The sequence below is a fragment of the Antedon bifida genome, chromosome 3, assembly GCF_963402885.1.
Source record: "Antedon bifida chromosome 3, ecAntBifi1.1, whole genome shotgun sequence".
NCBI classification, from domain to species: domain Eukaryota; kingdom Metazoa; phylum Echinodermata; class Crinoidea; order Comatulida; family Antedonidae; genus Antedon; species Antedon bifida.
In genome coordinates, this window is record NC_136228.1 from 13,064,289 (window position 1) to 13,085,244 (window position 20,956).

General features: G+C 34.0%; 2 protein-coding genes and 2 long non-coding RNA genes across 5 annotated transcripts in view; 1 reads left to right on the forward strand and 3 right to left on the reverse strand.

The window, feature by feature from the left end:
• Positions 1 to 20,956, forward strand: part of LOC144838616 (uncharacterized) — a 311,214-nt gene that overhangs the window by 266,679 nt on the left and 23,579 nt on the right. The window lies entirely within an intron of this gene.
• Positions 7,035 to 19,887, reverse strand: LOC144838611 (angiopoietin-1 receptor-like). Of its 2 annotated transcripts, XM_078694042.1 has the most exons (6): positions 8,749 to 8,831; positions 8,368 to 8,612; positions 7,812 to 7,946; positions 7,582 to 7,722; positions 7,310 to 7,432; positions 7,035 to 7,206 (listed from the first exon to the last, which is right to left on the reverse strand). In XM_078694042.1, exons 2-6 carry the CDS (start codon positions 8,600 to 8,602, stop codon positions 7,052 to 7,054), a joined length of 789 nt encoding a protein of 262 aa, XP_078550168.1. In that variant the 5' UTR covers positions 8,603 to 8,612; positions 8,749 to 8,831; the 3' UTR covers positions 7,035 to 7,051. The 2 variants fall into 2 exon arrangements, with proteins under 2 accessions (XP_078550168.1, XP_078550169.1); XM_078694043.1 differs by lacking the exons at positions 8,368 to 8,612; positions 8,749 to 8,831 and adding an exon at positions 19,816 to 19,887.
• On the reverse strand, positions 13,361 to 14,060 carry LOC144837054 (uncharacterized). The gene is made up of 2 exons (XM_078692039.1): positions 13,817 to 14,060; positions 13,361 to 13,668 (listed from the first exon to the last, which is right to left on the reverse strand). Exons 1-2 carry the CDS (start codon positions 13,869 to 13,871, stop codon positions 13,361 to 13,363), a joined length of 363 nt encoding a protein of 120 aa, XP_078548165.1. The 5' UTR covers positions 13,872 to 14,060.
• On the reverse strand, positions 14,640 to 15,607 carry LOC144837055 (uncharacterized). Its single transcript, XR_013611431.1, has 3 exons — positions 15,554 to 15,607; positions 14,887 to 15,198; positions 14,640 to 14,725 (listed from the first exon to the last, which is right to left on the reverse strand). It is a non-coding gene; the product is annotated as an uncharacterized LOC144837055 (long non-coding RNA).

Genomic DNA, 20,956 nt, shown 5'->3' on the forward strand with positions numbered 1-20,956 from the left:
ACTAATAAAAATAAGACTAAAGTATAAAAATAATTAGGAAAACATAAATAATAATAAAAATAGTACCACTGTAAATAAATTACAATTAACGTTCATAATAATACAGTATTAACAAGAACATAAATAATAATAATAATAAATAAATATACTTATATACAGTAGGCCTACTCCATCAAAAGTTTAAGTGTTGTACTTTTTCACTATTGTATAATTCATTTCCTTTTCTTTTTTTCTTTGAACTTATGAACGTGTGCCGCTGTTCTAAAAGCGTCTGTTCAATAAAGTTATTATTATTATTATATGATAATAAAGAATAGTACGACTACCCCCTCTATAGTAATAGAAAGACGTAGACGTACACTCGCACGCCAACTCGACTTAAACGAAGTGATAACGTCAAGCGAGGCCTAGATATATGAACTTTAACAACAATAAAATATATAATTTTTAAAGGTGTAAACAACTCAAAGACTGCCCCCGCAGACTCCTGGCTAAGCATATTAATACACGATTATAATTAAACTCACCCAAAGGGTTCCAAATAACAAATAAAGATGATTACACTGCATGAATATCTCACACGATACCAAATTGTATATAAATTCGTTCAACCTGCGTATTGTACGCGCACTGGCACGCAACTCACAAATTGAAAACAAATGACGTCATGACATCCCAGCCCCCTAAAAAAGTGACGGATGGTCACAACTAGTAACAATAATGTAACAATGAAAAGTTCATAAATGTCAATTACACTTTAAATCATCAATCACAGTGGTCAAGGAACTTCATCTGATCCACATATCACTACATGTCTGAACGTTCGGTGCTCTTCATTAGCATGATCAACTTAGTAACCGGTTTCTTAGCATTGATACCATCAGCAAATCTTATGTCAACAATCCTAACAAGGTCACCTTTCCCTGGATAAACTTTACTGACTTCTGCCATTTTCCAACTACCACGTTTCTTGTTCTCACCAATGACAAGCACTATGTCGCCTTCCATTACATTCTCCATTGATTTTTGCCATTTAAGTCTTGGTGAGAGCTTGATACACTCCATCCATCGGTGCCAGAAACCATTCACCATAGAGTTACAAATTTCTCTCCGTTTTCTCAAATTTCCATGGAATTCTTCACACGGTACTTCCGGACACTGTAAATCACCTCTTCCAATCAGGAAATGATTAGGAGTCAATGGCAGATGATCCAGGGGCGATGATGACTTGGCCGTCAAAGGTCGACTATTGATAAGACCAGATATCTGACAGAACACCGTCTCCCATTCAACAAATGTTAGTCTATCAGCTTTCACCAACTGTCTCATGCCGTTCTTCTTGAACCATGCGCTCAACAGCTCCTTGGTGATGAGGTCCACCTGGTGGTCCAAATTTCCACTGCACATTATAACGTTGGCATTGTTCTCGTATCTTCGTCTGGTCTAGTCTCAAATTCAACTCATTTATTGTATTGTCAGCCCCTCTAAAACATGTGCCATTGTCACTCACCAACAAAGATGGTGCTCCTCTGATGCTTACAAATCGTTCCATTGCTTGTAGGAACGCTTGGGTAGTAAGATCTTGGACACAGGTTAAGTGTACAGCTCTAGTTACGGCACATGTAAAAACTGCACAATATCCTTTTGTGGTTGTATTTTTGTTCAGTTTTACGTTAACTGGGCCCAGATAGTCTACGAGTGTGGAACTAAATGGCGGTGAGCATGGTTTCACTCGGAAGTCTGGTAGGTCAGCCATCTTTTGCTCTAATGGCTTCCCTTTGTGTCTCCTACAAATAGTACATTGTCGTACAACTGTTTTTGAGATGTTGGTATCCCCAATAATCCAACTTCTTTCTGACCTCTGATGCGGTTCTCAGGTGACCCCCCATGCAAAGAGTGTCTGTGTCGATCCCGAACAATCAGTAAACTGATATGGCTTCCCTTCGGTAGTAGGTAAGGGTGTCTTATGTCATACGACAGTGGTGCATTCTTAATCCGTCCACCAACACAGTACACTCCTTCTTTCTCATTGAAATTTATCTCAGCTTGTCCCTGTCGGATCCAAAGCAACTCAGCTTCCTTCAATGCATGTGGTGAAGGCCACTCAGAAATTTGTGAAGTTAACTTCTTTAACCATTGGTTCTTTGGTAACTGCTTTAAGGACACAACTCTTGCTGTGACCATCTTAAGTTTTGGCCAACTAGAAAACTTGGTGGGACCAAGTATTCTTTCAAATTCAGGGATAGCCTTTATTTTGAGTGTTAGTGTCTTAGCATTACGGACATGGAATTTCTTTTGTTCTCCATCTTCAGGAGCTACTTGAACATTTGTAGGAGTTTTAGGCCAAGAGATTGGTGGTGATCGTAGGAACCCTGGTCCATCGATGACTTGCTTCATATCGTCAATGTTTCCTCCTCTTGAAACAATATCTATAGTGTTCTGGTCTGATGGTACAAAGGCAATATCTTTGATCGGGTCAAATTCAGAAGTGATCTCACCTACACGGTATGCAACGTACGATCGGAAAGATTTAGATTGACCTCTCAGCCAACTGATGGCAGTCATACTGTCTGTCCAAATCTTTGAATAAACTATGTCAAACCTCAAAGCATTCTTTACAGTGAGCATCAGCCTTGAAAGCAGCAGAATTGCTTGAAGTTCTTTCCTGGGGATGCTTGATTGTTTAAGTGGTGTGAGTCTGGCTCGGGCGCACACAAACGACAAATAAGCTTCAGTTGACTCTTCATGTGACCACCTTAGCCAAACTCCGATACCCATAGCATCTTCTGAAGCATCACTTGCACCATGCAGAGATACTTTTGGTAATGGTCCTTTTCCTCTAAATGGCTGTGGAATAAGACATCTTGGAATTTCTATGTCACTTGCTTTTTCAAGGTCTTTATTGATTTCACTGAGAATAGCACAAAGTTCGCCTCTCTGGTTAAGTGGTGTATCCCAATCAATGTTTAGTTGCCACAGTTTTTGTAACAGTGTTTTCGGTCGGACAAGGATACCGGAAAGCATACCGAATACGTCATAGTAAGAAGCGGTTTGTTTCAGAATGCTACGTTTAGTTGGGATTAGACCTTGAATTAGTTTTACCTCTTTGACCTTTAGAGTGTCGTTCACAAGGTCCCACTTTGTTCCCAAAGCTGTTGCAGCAGTGGCGTCTTCTGATTCATCACACATATTCCTAACGTTGGATTGCCATTTCCTGATATTGAAGTTTCCTTACCAGAAGCGGATGTCAAGACAATTGCTGAATTTGTGACTACTCCATTTTTCTTAGCTTCAAATGAAAACACACCAACTCGTTCAGCCTGTATTGGTATAGTAATGCCTAGATACGTGTGAGCATTGTGTACTCGGTATCTAATTGAGTAACTTGTTGGAAATATTTTATTATCCGGCATACTTTTAGATAGTTCAGTACCAGTACTGGCACCCGTAAACGGCCCAGTATCATTCCAAGTCACGTTGTCTTTCCCATCAATATTTTTGTATAATATTCCAACTGATAAGTCTCTAATGTCTTTGTCGCCGTCAATTGTAAATCCTCGAAAATAACTATTAACATTATTTCGAACCAGTGGTGTCCCAGAAAATGTTGTTATATCTAATGGACCTTTAAAGAAATGTTATAATTAATTTAATATTAACATTATTGCAGTTATGTGAAGTAAGTGAAAGAGTGACTGTAAGTGTAAGTTGATTACCGCGAGGATTAACTATAGTAGTTGAATTAACTAGATACAGACTGGAAATACCAGGCAGGCAAGCTAAATAAAAAAACAATACAGTAAACGACCCGTTATTTTGAACTGATACAGAAACAATTTTCGTTGTTATTTCATGAGAACAAAAAATTGGGGAATACTTCTAATGAGTTACTAAACTAGAAACGTTGTACGTCGTTAAAACTGTGTAATACTTTTACTGAACATACAGATACAGAAACGTAATGTATAGGCTACTTTTAGGTGGTGGAGTATTTGCGGACCCTTTCAAGAACATTAAGGACGTGAAAACTATAAATACTTCTTTCACTGAACGTACATATACCAATAACGTGATGTATTTGAAACATTATAACAAGAAGACATATGTAGTAAACACTGTTGAAATACCTTTAAACTCACGATCATCTGATTATCTCCAACTGTTTTTAATTGTACCTCAGGTTCTTCCAAAGGTTCTATATTATCATATGTAATACAATTTGATTAGAACGGAAAAATAATAACATACTTGTTTTACACAGTACTCTCGGGTATGTTGTTCATTGGTAGGTTCATTTTCATAGTATTTATTTATGACAGTTTATGAATTGCTATTATTACATCTTTAGTATGCAGATGCTTTGTTATTTTACTGATTACTGTAATATAACTGGTGGAAATTTGTAATGATTTTGCTGAATATTAGAGCTTACCTGAACAAATTGTGTTGGTTGATCCAAGTTCACTTCTTGGTCCATCTACCTCAATACCACCAACCATCCTCGAAAATTGAGAGTAAAATTGGTATTGTGTATTTGGGATGAGATTATGAATAACAAGAAATAAATCATTATGTCGTTCAGTTATTGATATAAATGAATCCATCTGTGATGATTTATACGAAAGTTTCCGTTTTGTAATTGTGCCTGTTCCATAGTCTTCACCGATAATCCAAGTGACATCAAATGTTATATTTCTTACTGCCTGGTTTACAACACTTGGAGGCCCGGACTTGGTAATGCTATGATTAATAACAAAAATAAATGTAATTCACTTGAATAAAGTAGCATAGGTTTGATTCTGTGTCATCTTATACCAAGGAGGGTTTGATATCAGGATCTTACGAACTATCTTGTGTCACATTACTGGCAGGCATTTGATGATATATGTCTATAATTCTCACATTAAGTATTACTGTAGACCCTACATCACTGAATGAACTGAATTATAAAGGTCGACTATGTTATTATACAGATATTGCCTGCTTAGAGGTGAAATATAAGATTTGACATCCCCGAGGGAATGATATTATGTTCGAGGGAATAGGCCCTATATATATCCCGAAGCGGCAGCTGAGGGATATATAATTCCCCGAGAACATAATATCATCCCGAGGGGATGTTAAATCTTATATTTTACCGATATCAAAGGCGATATCTGTTATATTATATAGCCAAGATTAGAACAAGTCTGCTGGGTTGGGTGAAGCTAGGCTAGGCCTCCTACCTATTCTATAGTAGGCCTAGAGTATTTGTATTGTATGTAAACAAGCCTCCTGCCTAGACACCTTACCTTGCGAAGAATAATATACAGATAATTACTAATTAATGATTCCTTGGCAATAAAATATTCACTTAGGCCTAGGTCGTTTAAATTAACAGAAGAATTTCCATCAATAAGCCTATTAATAATAATATTATAATCAGGTAGGCCGAATAAACAATTCATCGTCTTCTCTTCGTCGAGGAGCGAGCCGAGAATCACCGGATGTTCAGCGCGTACTAGTTACTAGGTTACTACTGACCAATCACAAACGGTGTTTCATCACATTTAGGGAGGACTAATAACAAATGAGGGCGCTATGTATGCATAGTTTAAATAGTTTAGATGAATAATTTCTTCAAGCAAGCTGCGTGGCGCAGCGATGGAAGCGTTGTCTTGCGATGGAGCCACCTGAGTTCAAATCCAGTAGATGACTTTTGTTTATTTATCGGCGAACGCGAGTGTTGCCACACGAAAATTACACAGTCAATATCATCGAACTCGAGAATGTATATGTTTAATAACAGGGGACGCGAAAATTAATCGGTCAATATCATCGTTCTCGAGGATATATACGATTTACGATCCTCGAAGCGGTAGTCATGTGACGCAGTTTCAACCAATCACGTTCACGTATTTACATAGGCTATGTAATATAACTATATTACATAGCCTATGTAAATACGTGAACGTGATTGGTTGAAACTGCGTCACATGACTACCACTGCGAGGATCGTAAATCGTGTATATCCTCGAGAACGATGATATTGACTGAGTAATTTTCGCGTAATTATCGTGTCCCTGTCATTAATCATATAAATTCTCGAGTTCGATGATATTGACTGTGTAATTTTCGTGTGGCAACACTCGCGTTAAACAAAAGTCATCTACTGGATCTTGAACCTGCGATGGAATGCGGTGGAATTGTCACTCCATTACAAGACAACGCTTCACGCGCTGCGCCACGGAACTTGCTTGAAGAAATTAATCAACTAAACTATTTAAACTATGCATACATAGCGCCCTCATTTGTTATTAGTCCTCCCTAGATGTGATGAAAGACCATTTGTGATTGGTTAATACTCACAGTAGTAACCGGTACGCGCGCGACGCACGATCTCGCAACTGAACATCCGGTGATTCGGCTCGAAGAAAGAAGACGAATTGTTATTTATTCGGCCTATGATAATATTATTATTATTAATGTAGGCTTATTGATGGAAATTCTTCTGTTATTATTTAAACGACCTAGGCTAGTGAATATTTTATTGCCAAGGAATCATTAATTAGTAATTATCTGTATATTATTCTTCGCAAGGTAAGGTGTCTAGGCCTAGGCCTAGGCAGCTTGTTTACATACAATACAACAAGGAGGCTTAGATATATGCCTAGCCTAGCCTAGCTTCACCCGACCCAGCAGACTTGTTCTTGGCTATGTAATATAACAGATATCGCCTTTTATATCGGTAAAATATAAGATTTAACATCCCCTCGGGATGATATTATGTTCTCGGGGAATTATATATATCCCTCAGCTGCCGCTTCGGGATATATATATTCCCTCGAACATAATATCATTCCCTCGGGGATGTCAAATCTTATATTTCACCTCTAAGCAGGCAATATCTGTATAATAAACTATTCATTGTAGGTCTATGCCAACCCATACCAACAATATATTTTATATTAAACCACTCTGTAATAAACTGGAAATTAATTAAATTTAATGATAGCCTATCCGTTGAATTATTTAAAAATCCGGTGTTGTCTTAAATAGAACATTATGTGTGTTAATCGTTACATATGCTGCAATCAGTTCCAGCCCAAGCATCGTCACATCCATTAGTACAACTTCCATCTCCATTACAATCTGCAGAGTCTTTGCAGTGACATGGGTAGTTACACCAAACACCAAATAATCCCGACGGGCAGTCTAAGATGGCCTCTAAACAGAGCAGAAACATATCACATGGTACAGTTACTGTTATTTAAAAAAAGATGAAGATAATACGACAACAATATTAAACTACTATTTGCATATACAGTACCTTGACATGTATCACCAGTATATCCAGACCAACAGGTTAACCCAGAACATCCCGTGTGCTGATTACAATTGTCACAGTGGCATTCTTGGCGACAATCAGCTCCATAATATCCAGTCTCACATTCTATAAAAGAGATCTTGTTTTGGTATTATTTCTGATCTTACCATACTTAATTTACTACATTACAACAATAATATAAATATTAACGTTACTTTTTACCACATATAATACTACTAATTCTACTACTACTAATGTATTACTATAACAATAACCTGTATTACAATCCTTTCCTCCAAAACCATTTATACATGCACAACCAACTGGATCAGGTGGACATAAAAGAGCTCCTTGGCAATTTCCACCAGAAGAACACACAACGTTGCAGTCACGACCCCAGTTGTTATTTCCGCAACCTTTCGCAAATAAAAACGTTCAGTAGAATCCATGTAATGTTCATTTGTTTGCACCTCAGCGTATTTTATCAGTTTATAATTAGGCCTACCGTTTTCACAAAAATCGCCGTTGAATCCTGCTGGGCAAATACAGACGCCCGTCTCATCGTCACAAACACCGCCATTATAACATACGGGACAGTTCATTTTACAGTCTGGAGGATTCCATTTTGGCGAAGGACAAGCTAATAGATTTTTATTAAAATATAAAATTCATTCAGTTGTATTACTCGACAAGTTTATAAATTATAGAACAGAAAGTAACTTTATATTCAGGAAATTTGGGTAATGGTTTAAATTACAGAAATAACTAATAACTAATAACTATAAATAATTAAATGTTTTTCCATATCAGAACAAAAATAACAACTTTATTATCTGTACTTATTTATTTTCTCTCAGGTCTATTTTTATCAACAGAAGAGGAATTCATTATTTGGATCCAGATGAAATTAATTCTAAATATAAACTTTTTGAAACAAACAAGTTACAGTATTCGCCATGAAAACCTTTAAACAATATTGTATAGTAATTATAATATTTGTGGTGGTTTGACGTGTAACACTTTTTACAGAATATTTTGTATTATTCATTTTTAACACTTACCTCTAACAATAAGTCTCATGATACCATGATTACCATCAGGACTATCACCTGTATAACATTCATATACGCCATCATTTTTTCGTATGTTTTCAATCACAGCAGACGTATTACCCCTCAGATTGTGTATTTCCTCACCGTAATTATGTCTCCAACGTAATGTGCTAATACCACTATCTTTACTAAGATTGATAGTGACAGACTCTCCAATACCGACTGTTATGGTTCTATACTCCATTTCAATATTGCTGTAAATTATACAAGTGTAAACTAATAGTAGTACTAATATTATATGCAGGGGTGTTATTCTGTACTTAAAAACTATCATACAATTTTGATCTCCAAAAAGATAACATGAGAATAATACATCATGCCATTACTCACCAGAAGAGGATGTCAGTACAATTGCTGAGTTCGTGACTATTTCATTTTTCTTTGCTTCAAATGAAAAGACACCAACACTATCTGCATCCTGTAATCCATTAACACCTAGAAATGTCCAATATGGGTGTATTCTGCATCTAATTATGCTACCATAGGGAAATATTTTACCGTCTGGCATATCTTTGGTTTGCTCTCTAGTGCTGGGACCATTAAAATTACCAGTATCAGCCCAAGTCACGTTATCTTTCCCGTCGATATTCTTGTACAATATTCCAAGTAATAAATCTCTAATGTCTTTGTCATCTTGAAGCGTGAATCCTCGAAAATAACTATACTGGTTAACCAGTGGTGTTCCAGAAAATATTGTTATATCTAATGGATCTTGAACAAAAAAAGATTGTATAATCCTCACGATGCAGATGCAGAATGCACAGTACATATACGACAGTCAATTTACTGCAGTTACATTAGTAATTATGTAGATCTAAAAGTAGACCATTTTGCCTCGAAAAGTGTCGCCAAAATAATAGAGTAGGACGGAATGCAATACATACATTAATTTAAGTGATAACGTATTATTTTATCACAGTTCTACTTAACCGATGTTACGACAAAATTCGGTATAGGGCTATTTGCAGTTGATAGTTTATTTATCGCATTGACAATGTGATACCCACCCTGTCTTGTATAGAGCGTATTTCAATTAGGGTGTGTTATAAAATTAATAACAGCTTTAACGTTTCAGTATTTATAAGACAGAGCATAGTGCGAACCGTCCCACGAAATTATTGCTTCCGTACACAAACACTTCAACAAGAATAGCATTTGTAATACAAAGATTATTTTAATGAATACATATTAGAACCATGACTAAATAGTAAACAAGATATATACAATTATAATAATATGCCTGTATAATTATAAAACACTACCTGCGAATCCAAAATGGAACGTCAAAGATAGAGCTATAACCAGCCGGAACAAGATCGGTAAACGTTCGGTCAGCATCTCCACTAAAGTCCAATTTGTAGGTGGCTAATAAGTTTAAGTGGTACGCTAATTTACGTGTCTAAACTCAATATTCGGTTAGTGAGCTGTATTATATTTAACAATGTAAAGCAATAAAAATAACAGAAATTATTAGATTACTCAATCTTAACAACATACCTATACGATACTCGCTCAATAATAGTACAAAGTACTGTATTTCCTTGTTTATTAATGTGTCGTTATTAACCAATGGCTCCTTTATCTAGAAATCGTATTATTTCCCCGTACGCTAAACCCGTCCTAAAAGTTCAATAGATATGTATACAGCATAGCAAATGAAAAAGAAATATATGTGAAAAATGGGAAGAATTGAAGATGGTATGCTAAATGGACAAGGTGAGAATATGTATGATCCTATGAAGAAAATGAAGGGCCTAAAGAGAAGGGATGGGGTAGATGATGATTACAATAATATATAGTCCTACTGTTTTGCTTCTTTATTCATCAAAATGATTTCCAACTTTACATGACAATTTTTTATATACTGTACATGTTTTTGAATACCATAACCTTTTATCACTACGTAAAATACTATTATTCATACATATATATATATAGGTCTTGGGGTGAGGAAGTGGTTTTCCGTCAAAAGAAAACGTATAAGGAAATAAATAACAATTTTAAAATAAGTGGCGTGGATCGAACATTGGTGTTTATAAAGAGATTCGTTTTGTATTTTTGACAATTGTGACGATATGCCTCAATACATTTTTGTAATAACAATAGACTATCAAGCTTAGCTATTTACTTAAGGACTTATTTAATATTAACAATAATTATACAACGTAAACATGTTATACTTGGGTGGTATGGGTTTATGTTCACTAATATTTCTAAATCCATTGATAATTATTATAAATATTATATTTGTGCAGCTGATCTAATAATACTGTCAAAACGTATTGGATTACACATATTTATTACATTTTCTCATTTTCATTCGTCTGAACTTTTATGCAAAATAAGTAAATATGCTAAAATTAATTATCTTTATAAGGTTGAAGTTATGTTAATTTTTATTGATAATCACTAATTTCCTCATAATGTTTCATTGGTAATGTATATTTTGTTATACAGAATTATTCGTGGTACAAAAAAAAAATATCTGTTTAAGGACGTTCAATTATCATACAAAACATACACAAATGCCGATTTTCATATTTTAGTCAAAAAGCGCTAACGATCGGTTTCGAAAGAAAGGTAGATTCCATCTGTATAAATAACAACTGATATATGTCGATGTATAATACTGTAATACCTGCCGATAGAGGACGGTAAATCGGGCCGGTAAATGAATGGGACAGTATAAACTAGAGGGTACTCCGAGAGTACAAACCTCCGCCTACTGTAAAATTCCCCTACAAAAAATGCCCCCTGAATATTTTTTTTTACATTTTTTTAAATTAGTTCTAAGTGTAAATATGTTAACTGCACACTACAAAGTTGTGGATGACAGTGTGGTGTAATGGTTATGTATCCAGCCTCTCACAGTTGAGATCGCTGGTTCAAGTCCCACTGAGGTTTTTTTTTTTTTATTATTTTTTTATTTCTTTTTTGTTTGTTTTTTGTGGACCTTGATCTTTGACCCTGACCCTTCAAAATTTAACCACAATTATATGATGTGTCATTGATCATTGTGGCTAAGTTTGGTGAGAATCGGATAAAAACTGTGGTCTCTAGGCAGTAAAATAGTTTTTTGTTAGTTGTGACCTTGACCTATGACCTTTTCCCCTCCAGGCTGTTTACAGACAGACACACACACACACACACAAACATACAGGAGTGAAAACATAACCTCCTTGGCGGAGGTAATTAAGCGAGCGTGACGGTTATTTGGAGACAAACACGATGGCGGTCAGTATGTTCTTTTCTCTCCCTTCCTTCCTCTCCTCCTAGACATAGTCCGCAGAAAAAAAAACAACATGAAAGTATGTGATAATATAGGCCTACATCAAATGAAAATGGATACAAAAAAACAGATATATATGTTTAAAATTGTTTTTAATAGGCATAGACCTAAATTTAAATGCAATTAAAAGAGGATTCAATCAGCGTATGAAATAGCAACATTCTTTATCATTCCAGACAATTAAAAGTTTATTATAATACTACACCCCTGAAAAAATAATGTTTCAAAAGTTTTTGAGTTGAGTTGAGCCATTTTATTACTGCATAATAATAGGCCTATAGTTATTATTTATCTATTGGACAGAAAATTTGATTAAACAAATATAATTATTTGCGGATTTGAAAAAAATAGTCAATGATCTGGAAGTCAATGCATTTTTTGTTAATTTAACTGTTTATTTAATTTTTTTATAAGTGAAATCATTATTATTATTATTTTTTTAGCAAAAGCGGAAAACTATTAAATTAACAATGGCCTATTAAATATTTTATTTTAGTCATCTTTTATTTCAATCGGGGCGCACAATACACCTTTAATTAGTGACATTTTATTAAATTCTAGTCGCGGAAGAGTCGGAATCTATATTTTAAGTTTTCTTAATTTTAAAAATGTTTTTCTTTAGCCTAGCCTACTACTTTTAGTTCCAGCAGTTTTCTTATATTGAGAAGAGACGTTAAAGTCTTTTAATTGTTGTATCTAGATCATTCTATCATGTTATTTTGATTCCGCTCCACTTGAATCTTACTGTATGCTATTTTACACGTGTCTGCTCTAATGATTATTATTTATATATTATGTTAACTTAAAAATTGCAATTCTATAATATACAATTGTTGATTTTTTGTTGGCATATTGGTTAAATATTTTTTTTTATAGAAGAGAACGTGAGAATTAGCGGGGTTGTTTTTCAAACTACCATGCTACCATATTATCTAAAAAAAATTGTATTTATATTATTTACATCAGTTGATTTTTATCTAGTATATTTAGCGACAGCATCGATTTGATTGTTTTCTCTTCAGTATTTCTTCTCCACTAAGAGGAACTTAGTAGTAGTATTTTTCATTTTTCAATTATTACTATAAACATGATCCTGTACAGAATCAGACTCGGAGTTTGCGTAAATGAATTCAGGCGGACACGTAGTAACAGTAAGCTCAATATCTTCATATACACTTTGTTCATATTTTTCCGACAAACTGTGATAATCAGTATCTATTGTGCATACATTTTTTTGAACAGCAGAGGATTCACCCGCGTCTTTTTCTGAATCTATACGTCTACATCTAAAATAAACAAAGTGTATGTATATTTATTTCATCAACGGATCTCTTTTTTTTCAGAAATAATTTGATCGTAACATTCATAAGTCATAGTCATTATCTAATGTCGTTTAATTTTCAACCACAGTAACAGTCTAGCAGTGATACTTTACCGTTTCGATATCATCAAGGTGATAGCAACTGTGAGAACTGTCCAAAGTATTGATGATCCAATTACAACTCCTATTAGTATTACGTAATCTGAAAAACATGAAACATGTCACATTGTTATAGTTGTCATTTTTAATAATTATTTTTCCATGTAGAATTCTAGGTCTAAATCTCTTCCACTGTTTCCATTAACAATACCAATACTTTATCTCAAGCAATCTCAATACATACCTAATTGCTCCTTCTGGCTTGGATCACTTTTGGTTCCAAACCTAAATTTCTTTGTGTCAGATGTACCATTAACGTTTACATATGATGCAAATACTGTGAATGTATATTCTATACTTGGCTCAATTTCTTCACCAAATAATACAAATTCAGTTTCTGTTGTACTTCCTTGCTGAAATAGTCCACCTGACAATTCATAATAGTAGATCAGCTGATAGTCGGTGATTCCACACGTAGGAGATTTCCACTTTATCACAACATGTGTTCCATTTGTGAATGACCCACTTTCAATCGCTGGCTCTAGCATTACAATATAGAATATAAAATAAATTATTATAAGTCTAATCGTTACTTACAAGGATGGTAATATGTCTAGAATAGGGAAGAGTAAACATTTCACTCTTCCCTGATTAGAACTATTATATATTTTAGTGAATGGTCAACCAACCTGACGGAGCTGTTTGTATCTTTGTATTTTGTCCCCAATTACCGGCAATATCCATATTATTAATAACTCGAGCGTTTACGACATATTCAGTACAACTTGATAATCCTGATAGTTCAACTTCTAATTGAGAACTGTTTGTTGTGTTGACAACATCTTGTGTATTTCCATCAATGTCCGAGTATTGCACTTGATATCGAAGAATATAGTTACATTGGATGCTATCATAATTACTAGATACAGGCTGAAAATACAACAACAAAAATTCAGGTAAGGTAAATGTGTATGACAGCTATGACATGGAAACCTGGGGCTGGGGGAGAGTCGGGCGGCCCAAAACAACATGGCGGAGAACAATGGAAAAGGGGGGAGAAACACTTAGATGTAGGACATGTAACGAATCAAAACTATAACCAACTAGAAAATTGCCATTGCAGCCTTATAACCCACGAGGTCTGAAGAGGTTAGGTAAGGTAAAATATAACCAAAATACAGTAAATGACAAATACCGTTGTTTGGATATGATACTGGTAACCGTTAACAATTTTCGATTTAATATTTAAAATTAGAAAAATAGAGAATACTTCGACACCTAGCTACTACTGAACTATAGGCAATGAACTATCTGCGGAACATTTTAGAAACTATTTACGTCATTACAACCTAAAACAGCAACATAATGTATACTTTTAGGCGACAGAACATTTGCGGAACCTTTGAGAAAACATTTACATCGTGAAAACTATGTAATACTTTCACTGAACATATATAAATACCAATAACATAATGTATAATGTATGAAACATTCTAACAAACAAGAATAAATCTATGTTAAACAATGTACCTTTACACACACGATCATCTGATTATCTTCAACAGTTTCTAATTCTATCTCAGGTTCTTCTAAAGGTTCTATTTCATAATACAAAAACATAAATTGCAAACAGTAGGTAAGTTGATTTACGGGCTTTTATTATAGACCTAAAACAATGCTTTGGGTTAAATTGCTGATTAGCAGTAACATAACTAATAGACTTTGCATCCTTTTAATGACTTTTCTGTAATATTCTTACCTAAACAGATTGTGTTTGTTAATCCAAGTGTACTTCTTGGTCCATCTATCTCAATACCACCAACCATCCTCGAAAATTGAGAGTAGAATTGAACTTGAGTATTTGGGATGAGATTATCAATAACAATAAATACATCGTTTTCTGGTTTAACTATAGATGTAAATGAATCCATCTGCGATGATTTATACGAAAGCTTCCGTCTTGTAATTGTTCCTGTTCCATAGTCTTCACCAGGAATCCAAGTGACGTCAAAGGTTATATTTGTTGCTGTCTGGTTTACAACACTTGGCGGTTCAGAACGATATGGCAATGCTAATTGTTATAAATACAAAATGTTTTGTAAAAACTGTAAGTTTTAACTAACTAAGTAACTCATTTGAATAGGGTATAGCAAAAAATGCTGATCATGTGTCATCATGGAGGATCTTGAATATGTCACATATTAACAGATTGTATTTTTTATAATTTAATAGAATTACCACTGGAGTCACATTTGATTACGGTAAAGCATCAAGTGCTCGACTACAATAGTTGATGTCAATGCTAGTTATACAGTAGTAGGCCTACCAATACCATGTTTGCATCAAGCTACTGCAGTATTATGTTGTATTATGCCTATCTATACAAACTGAAAAATACACTTTTTATATTTGTTTATTATCGTTACCTATGCTGCATTCATTTCCAGTCCAAGCCTCATGAATCCATTAGGGCAAATTCCATCTCGATTGCAATTTACAGAATGTTTGCAGTGACATGGATAGTTACAGAAAACACCGAAGAATCCGGATGGACAGAACGGAGGTACTATTATAAACAAAACAGGTACATATAATTTTAAAAACAAATCTCAATCTTTGGTCCGTAAATACGTTTTTTTAAATAGATTTTCTTTAAAAGATATGACTATAAAACGATATTTTTTGGATTTAAAGTAAAAAAAAACTATTATAGAGCCATGGTTTTGAATATTGAATAATATTTATATAGTAAGTTAACTTTAGTTTGCAAAGTGAAGATAAACCAAACAACCTAAATAAATCAGAAATTGAGCGAAATACTTGGCAATATAGAGATAGCAACAGAGGGCGTGCTGTTTATTATTTTGGCCCATATATTGAATATATATATATTGAATATATATATATATATATACAAATACCTCGAGATTTTAATCAGAATTTGTCACCAATACATCAATTGTTCTGACAAACAACAGACATGTCTGGAAGTATATACCTATTAACGCCTAACAGTTCAGGAAGAAGATTTTGGGGGGAACCGTGCAAACAAACAATCAAAAACAAACAAACAAAAGAAACAAAGCAAGTACTATACTTAGCAAATTTATACTTTGCTAAGTAACAATTGTGGTTAATTGTGGTACAGTAGTATCACAAAAGTGTATACTTTTAGAGTATACAGTACTTTGACAAGTATCACCAGTGTATCCATCCAAACGGGTCCTCCTAAATACCAAGACCTACCAAGACCTACCAAGACCTACCAAGAACTACCAAGACCTACCAAGACCTGTCAATTTAAAGTGTTAATTTAACGAAATATGATATATATAGACTTCTAATAGCATTTCCAACAATAAAACCTAAATTTTAGCGCTATATAGACACCAAAAATGTTAAATAATCGACAAGCTTCGCGTTCGCGAAACGAACTGAGTTAATGCATACATTGCGTCACAAATGTCCGTATTGCGTCAACTAGTATGACCTACCAAGAACTACCAAGACCTGTCAATTTAAAGTGTTATTTTAACGAAATATAATATATATAGACTTCTAATAGCTTTTCAAACAATAAAACCTCAATTGTAGCGCGATATAGACACCAAAAATGTTAAATGTAGGCCTATGACCCAGTAGGCCTATGACAGGAGAACTGCGTCGAGTGTCAGTGAGCCATACTAGTTGACGCAATACGGACATTTGTGACGCAATGTATGCATCAACAACTCAGTTCATTTCACGAAGCTTGTCGATTATTTAACATTTTCGTAACATTTTTGGTGTCTATATCGCGCTGAAATTGAGGTTTAATTGTTGGAAATGCTATTAGAAGTCTATATATATCGTATTTCGTTAAAATAACACTTTAAATTGACAGGTCTTGGTAGTTCTTGGTAGGTCATACTAGTTGACGCAATACGGACATTTGTGACGCAATGTATGCATCAACTCAGTTTGTTTCGCGAACGCGAAGCTTGTCGATTATTTAACATTTTTGGTGTCTATATCGCGCTAAAATTAAGGTTTTATTGTTGGAAATGCTATTAGAAGTCTATATATATCATATTTTGTTAAATTAACACTTTAAATTGACAGGTCTTGGTAGTTCTTGGTAGGTCTTGGTAGTTCTTGGTAGGTCTTGGTAGGTCTTGGTATTTAGGAGGACCCATCCAAACAGTTTGACCCGGATGAACATCCTGTGTGTTTATCACAAACACTATCGTCACAGTGACATTTTTGGCGACAATCAGCTCCATAGTATCCAACTGTACACACTATAAAACGTAGTTCAGTATTATTCCATCACAAATAATAATATGTTTACAGTTTTCACATCTTATTTTATCATTATTTCTTATCTTACTTGATTGCACATGTAATAATAACCAATCATATTATAGCAATAATTCTAATACAGTATTAATTAAAAACTTTTTAAATCTATATATAAATTTACATAAGGGCAAATTTCAGTAACAATTACCTGTACTACAATCGTTTCCTCCAAAACCATTGATGCATGTACAACCAACTGGATCAGGTGGACAAAAAAGTATTCCAGTACAATTCGCACCCTCACTGCTACATACAGAGTCACATTTACGACCCCAGTTGTTATTTCCACAACCTATCACAAATAAAATACATACAATTACGTTCAATAGGATGTATGCTATGTTTATTTGTTAATTACACGTCCACGTATTTAGCAGTTTATATTTAGGCCTACCTTTTTCACAAGAATCGCCGTTGAATCATGCTTGGCAAATACAAACACCCGTCTTATCGTCACACACTCCGCCATTATAACATACGGGACAGTTCATTTCACAGTCTGGAGGGTTCCACTTTGGCGAAGGACAAGCTAATAAAGACAAAATTTAAAACTAGAATTTAATTCGTCACTTTGACGAATTATAGGTGATCATTTTTATCATTTTACTGAAATTAATTTTTTTTTTACATGCACGTATACGTTAACATACGATCAGAAAATGTTGATGTATGTCATCCTATTATACGCTTATAGTGCTGAGTTGTGCCTATTATATGCCATATACAATATGTACAGTATATAATGTATATCTATATACAGTGTAGCATAGGTGAAATTACAGGACACACATCATGTTCTAATTTTTTTGGTATGATGGAATTATCAAAATAAACTCGAATATGACAATTTCGAAAGATAATGAATTGAGCAAATAAATATAACAATTGGAAGAGAATTTGGCACGTAGAAGCGCTGTGCGCGCTCTTTGAAATTTGTATAACTTTGACGAAAAAGATGAAAAAAATACTTTTTAACTTCAACTGGCCATATGTTAACGTCACAACATCCGATAGGCTTGATTTTTATATGAATTCATATCTACATTTCATCAGATTTCATAATAAATTATAATCATCAAGGTAACCCTCAATTCTGAAGAGCTGTAAGATATTCAAATTTACGGCGAAGGTAAAATTCCACGACCTACGTTATTCAAGTTTTTACGCGTGATGACGTCATCAAAATAAAAATAGAAAGTCAATTAATTGAGCAACACATACTAAAATTTGAGCGAAAATCGGGCACAAAATAACAGATATGCGTTCTATTGAATGTGATAAAATATGACGAAAAAGAAAAAAAACTTAATTTTAAATTCAAGTGGCCATTTGATGACGTCACAACATTTTGTACGTGAAATGTGTACATGAATTCATATCTACAACTCAATGGCTTCCAGAATTCGTGCATTCTGAAGAAATATTTTCATTTTAAAATTGCCTTATTTTTTTTAATTTTCGACACTTTTGTGCATTTAATTTGCGCATTTTGTCATTTTTAACGTGCTCGTATAGCGTTATTTTAAGTCGGAACTGACTCAAATTTGGTCGTATCGTATTTTTTACGCTTTTTAAGTATCGCGCACGCCAATTTTTTTTTTCGCAGTAATTTTTTAAAACACGCAAATGGCCTAATTCATGCTCTAAATTGATCAAAACTTAATTTTGAGTTTTTTAAATTTTTAACGCGCAATTTCACGCGCATGACCTTGAAACGTGCAAGTTTTTATTTGCTAATATTTTTACCTTTGACCTGAAGTTTATGTGTAGTGAATTTTATTTACATGTGATAATGAATTATGAAGATATGATTGATAATGTGATTTCACAAAATGGCGTATAAATTACGTCACGGATGAGTGATCACGCTGAAAAACTAACTACGACTAAACTAAATTATTTTAAATATATTTTGAAATTTTTGTGATTTTTGACACTTAACTTTTTGAGATAATTGACAAACAAAATCTGTACAGAAAGAAATAAATAATATTAAAGATTTTATACAATAACAATAGGTGATCATTTTATTCTAAATGATCACCTAATTAACACACTATACGATTATATTGGTTGGTATATTTTTGCTTAGTACAAACAGAACACTGTGACTAATGTTTAAGTTTTAACTTTATAGGCCTACATCATGTACTAGCATTTCAAATCTCAAAAATTACATATAAAATAATTTAAAAATACAATAAACGTAATTCATTTCAAAATGTACTTTTGTTTTGTACCATTTTTCAATAATATCCCTATAAATCAATGCTGTTTATTTTTTTTAAAGTAGAATTATTATTATATCAACCGGCCACATCAAACAGTTTTAAATGTTATAACTTACTTCTAACAATAAGTCTCATGATACCATGGTTACCATCAGGATTATCACCTGTATAACATTCATATACGCCATCATCTTGCATCCGTATGTTCTCAATCACAGCAGACGTTTTACCCCTCAGATTGTGTATTTCATCACCATAATTATGTCTCCAACGTAAATCGTTAAGATCCCCACCTTTACTGAGATTGATAGTGGCAGACTCTCCAATACTGACCGTTATCGTTCTGTGCTCTATTGAAATATTGGCTGTAAAAATTGAATCAATACGTCAAAGAAACTAATCGTAATAATGTAATGGGCTGATGGGTTTTTCTAGTTAACAATCACCTATATAAAAAAATTAATTTATAATTTTGAACACCATAAAGATTGCATGGCATACTCACCAGAAGCAGATTTCAATATTATTGCTGTATGTGTGACTACTCCATTTTTCTTTGCTTCAAATGAAAAGACACCAGTCTGAGTTTGCAAGTTATTAACACCTAGAAGGGTGAAATATTGGTGTGTTCGGTATTTAATTATACTTTCGGCGGAAAATATTTTACCGTCTGGCATATCTTTTGTTTGTTGCCTCGAGCTCGGGCCTTTAAAATTACCAGTATCAGCCCAAGTCACGTTATCGTTTCCATTAATATTCTTGTACAATATTCCAACTGATAAATCTCTGATGTCTTTGTCTTTTTGAAGTGCGAATCCTTGAAACCAACCATTACTATTCGCGTCAACTAGAGGTGTTCCAGAAAGTGCTGTTATATCTAATGGCTCTTTGAAGAATAAAAAAAATAGTAATTCTTAATGAAGTTAAAGTTAATTCAATCTGGTGAATAATGGCTAGTACTGTAGACCATTTGCGGGAATATGGTATACATGTCGAATAAATATAGATTATAATGTAATAATGTGACACATTATTTAGCAGTGGCTGTTTGCAGATTGGAGGTAACCTTATGATTTGGTCTTTCTATTGTAACGGCAATTTTCAGATAGTTATTGCTTCCACACACAAAATATATATAAGTATATTTCAATACAAACTAATGAATAAAATGAGGAACACCGATTTCAAAAAAATGTAAGCAAGTCAGTATAAAACATACCTGAGAATCCGGAATTAAACGTAAAATATAGAGTCGCA

Bases quoted from the DNA above. Each gene is read 5' to 3' on its own strand.
- LOC144838611 (XM_078694042.1), bottom strand. From the start codon at position 8,602: ATGGAGTATAGAACCATAACAGTCGGTATTGGAGAGTCTGTCACTATC. The intron at 7,947-8,367 runs GTAAGTGTTAAA...AAAATCTATTAG, and splicing joins CATGAGACTTATTGTTAGAG to CTTGTCCTTCGCCAAAATGG. The intron at 7,207-7,309 runs GTACTGTATATG...TGCTCTGTTTAG, and splicing joins TACTGGTGATACATGTCAAG to AGGCCATCTTAGACTGCCCG.
- LOC144837054 (XM_078692039.1), bottom strand. From the start codon at position 13,871: ATGGATATTGCCGGTAATTGGGGACAAAATACAAAGATACAAACAGCT. The intron at 13,669-13,816 runs GTTGGTTGACCA...TTGTAATGCTAG, and splicing joins GATACAAACAGCTCCGTCAG to AGCCAGCGATTGAAAGTGGG.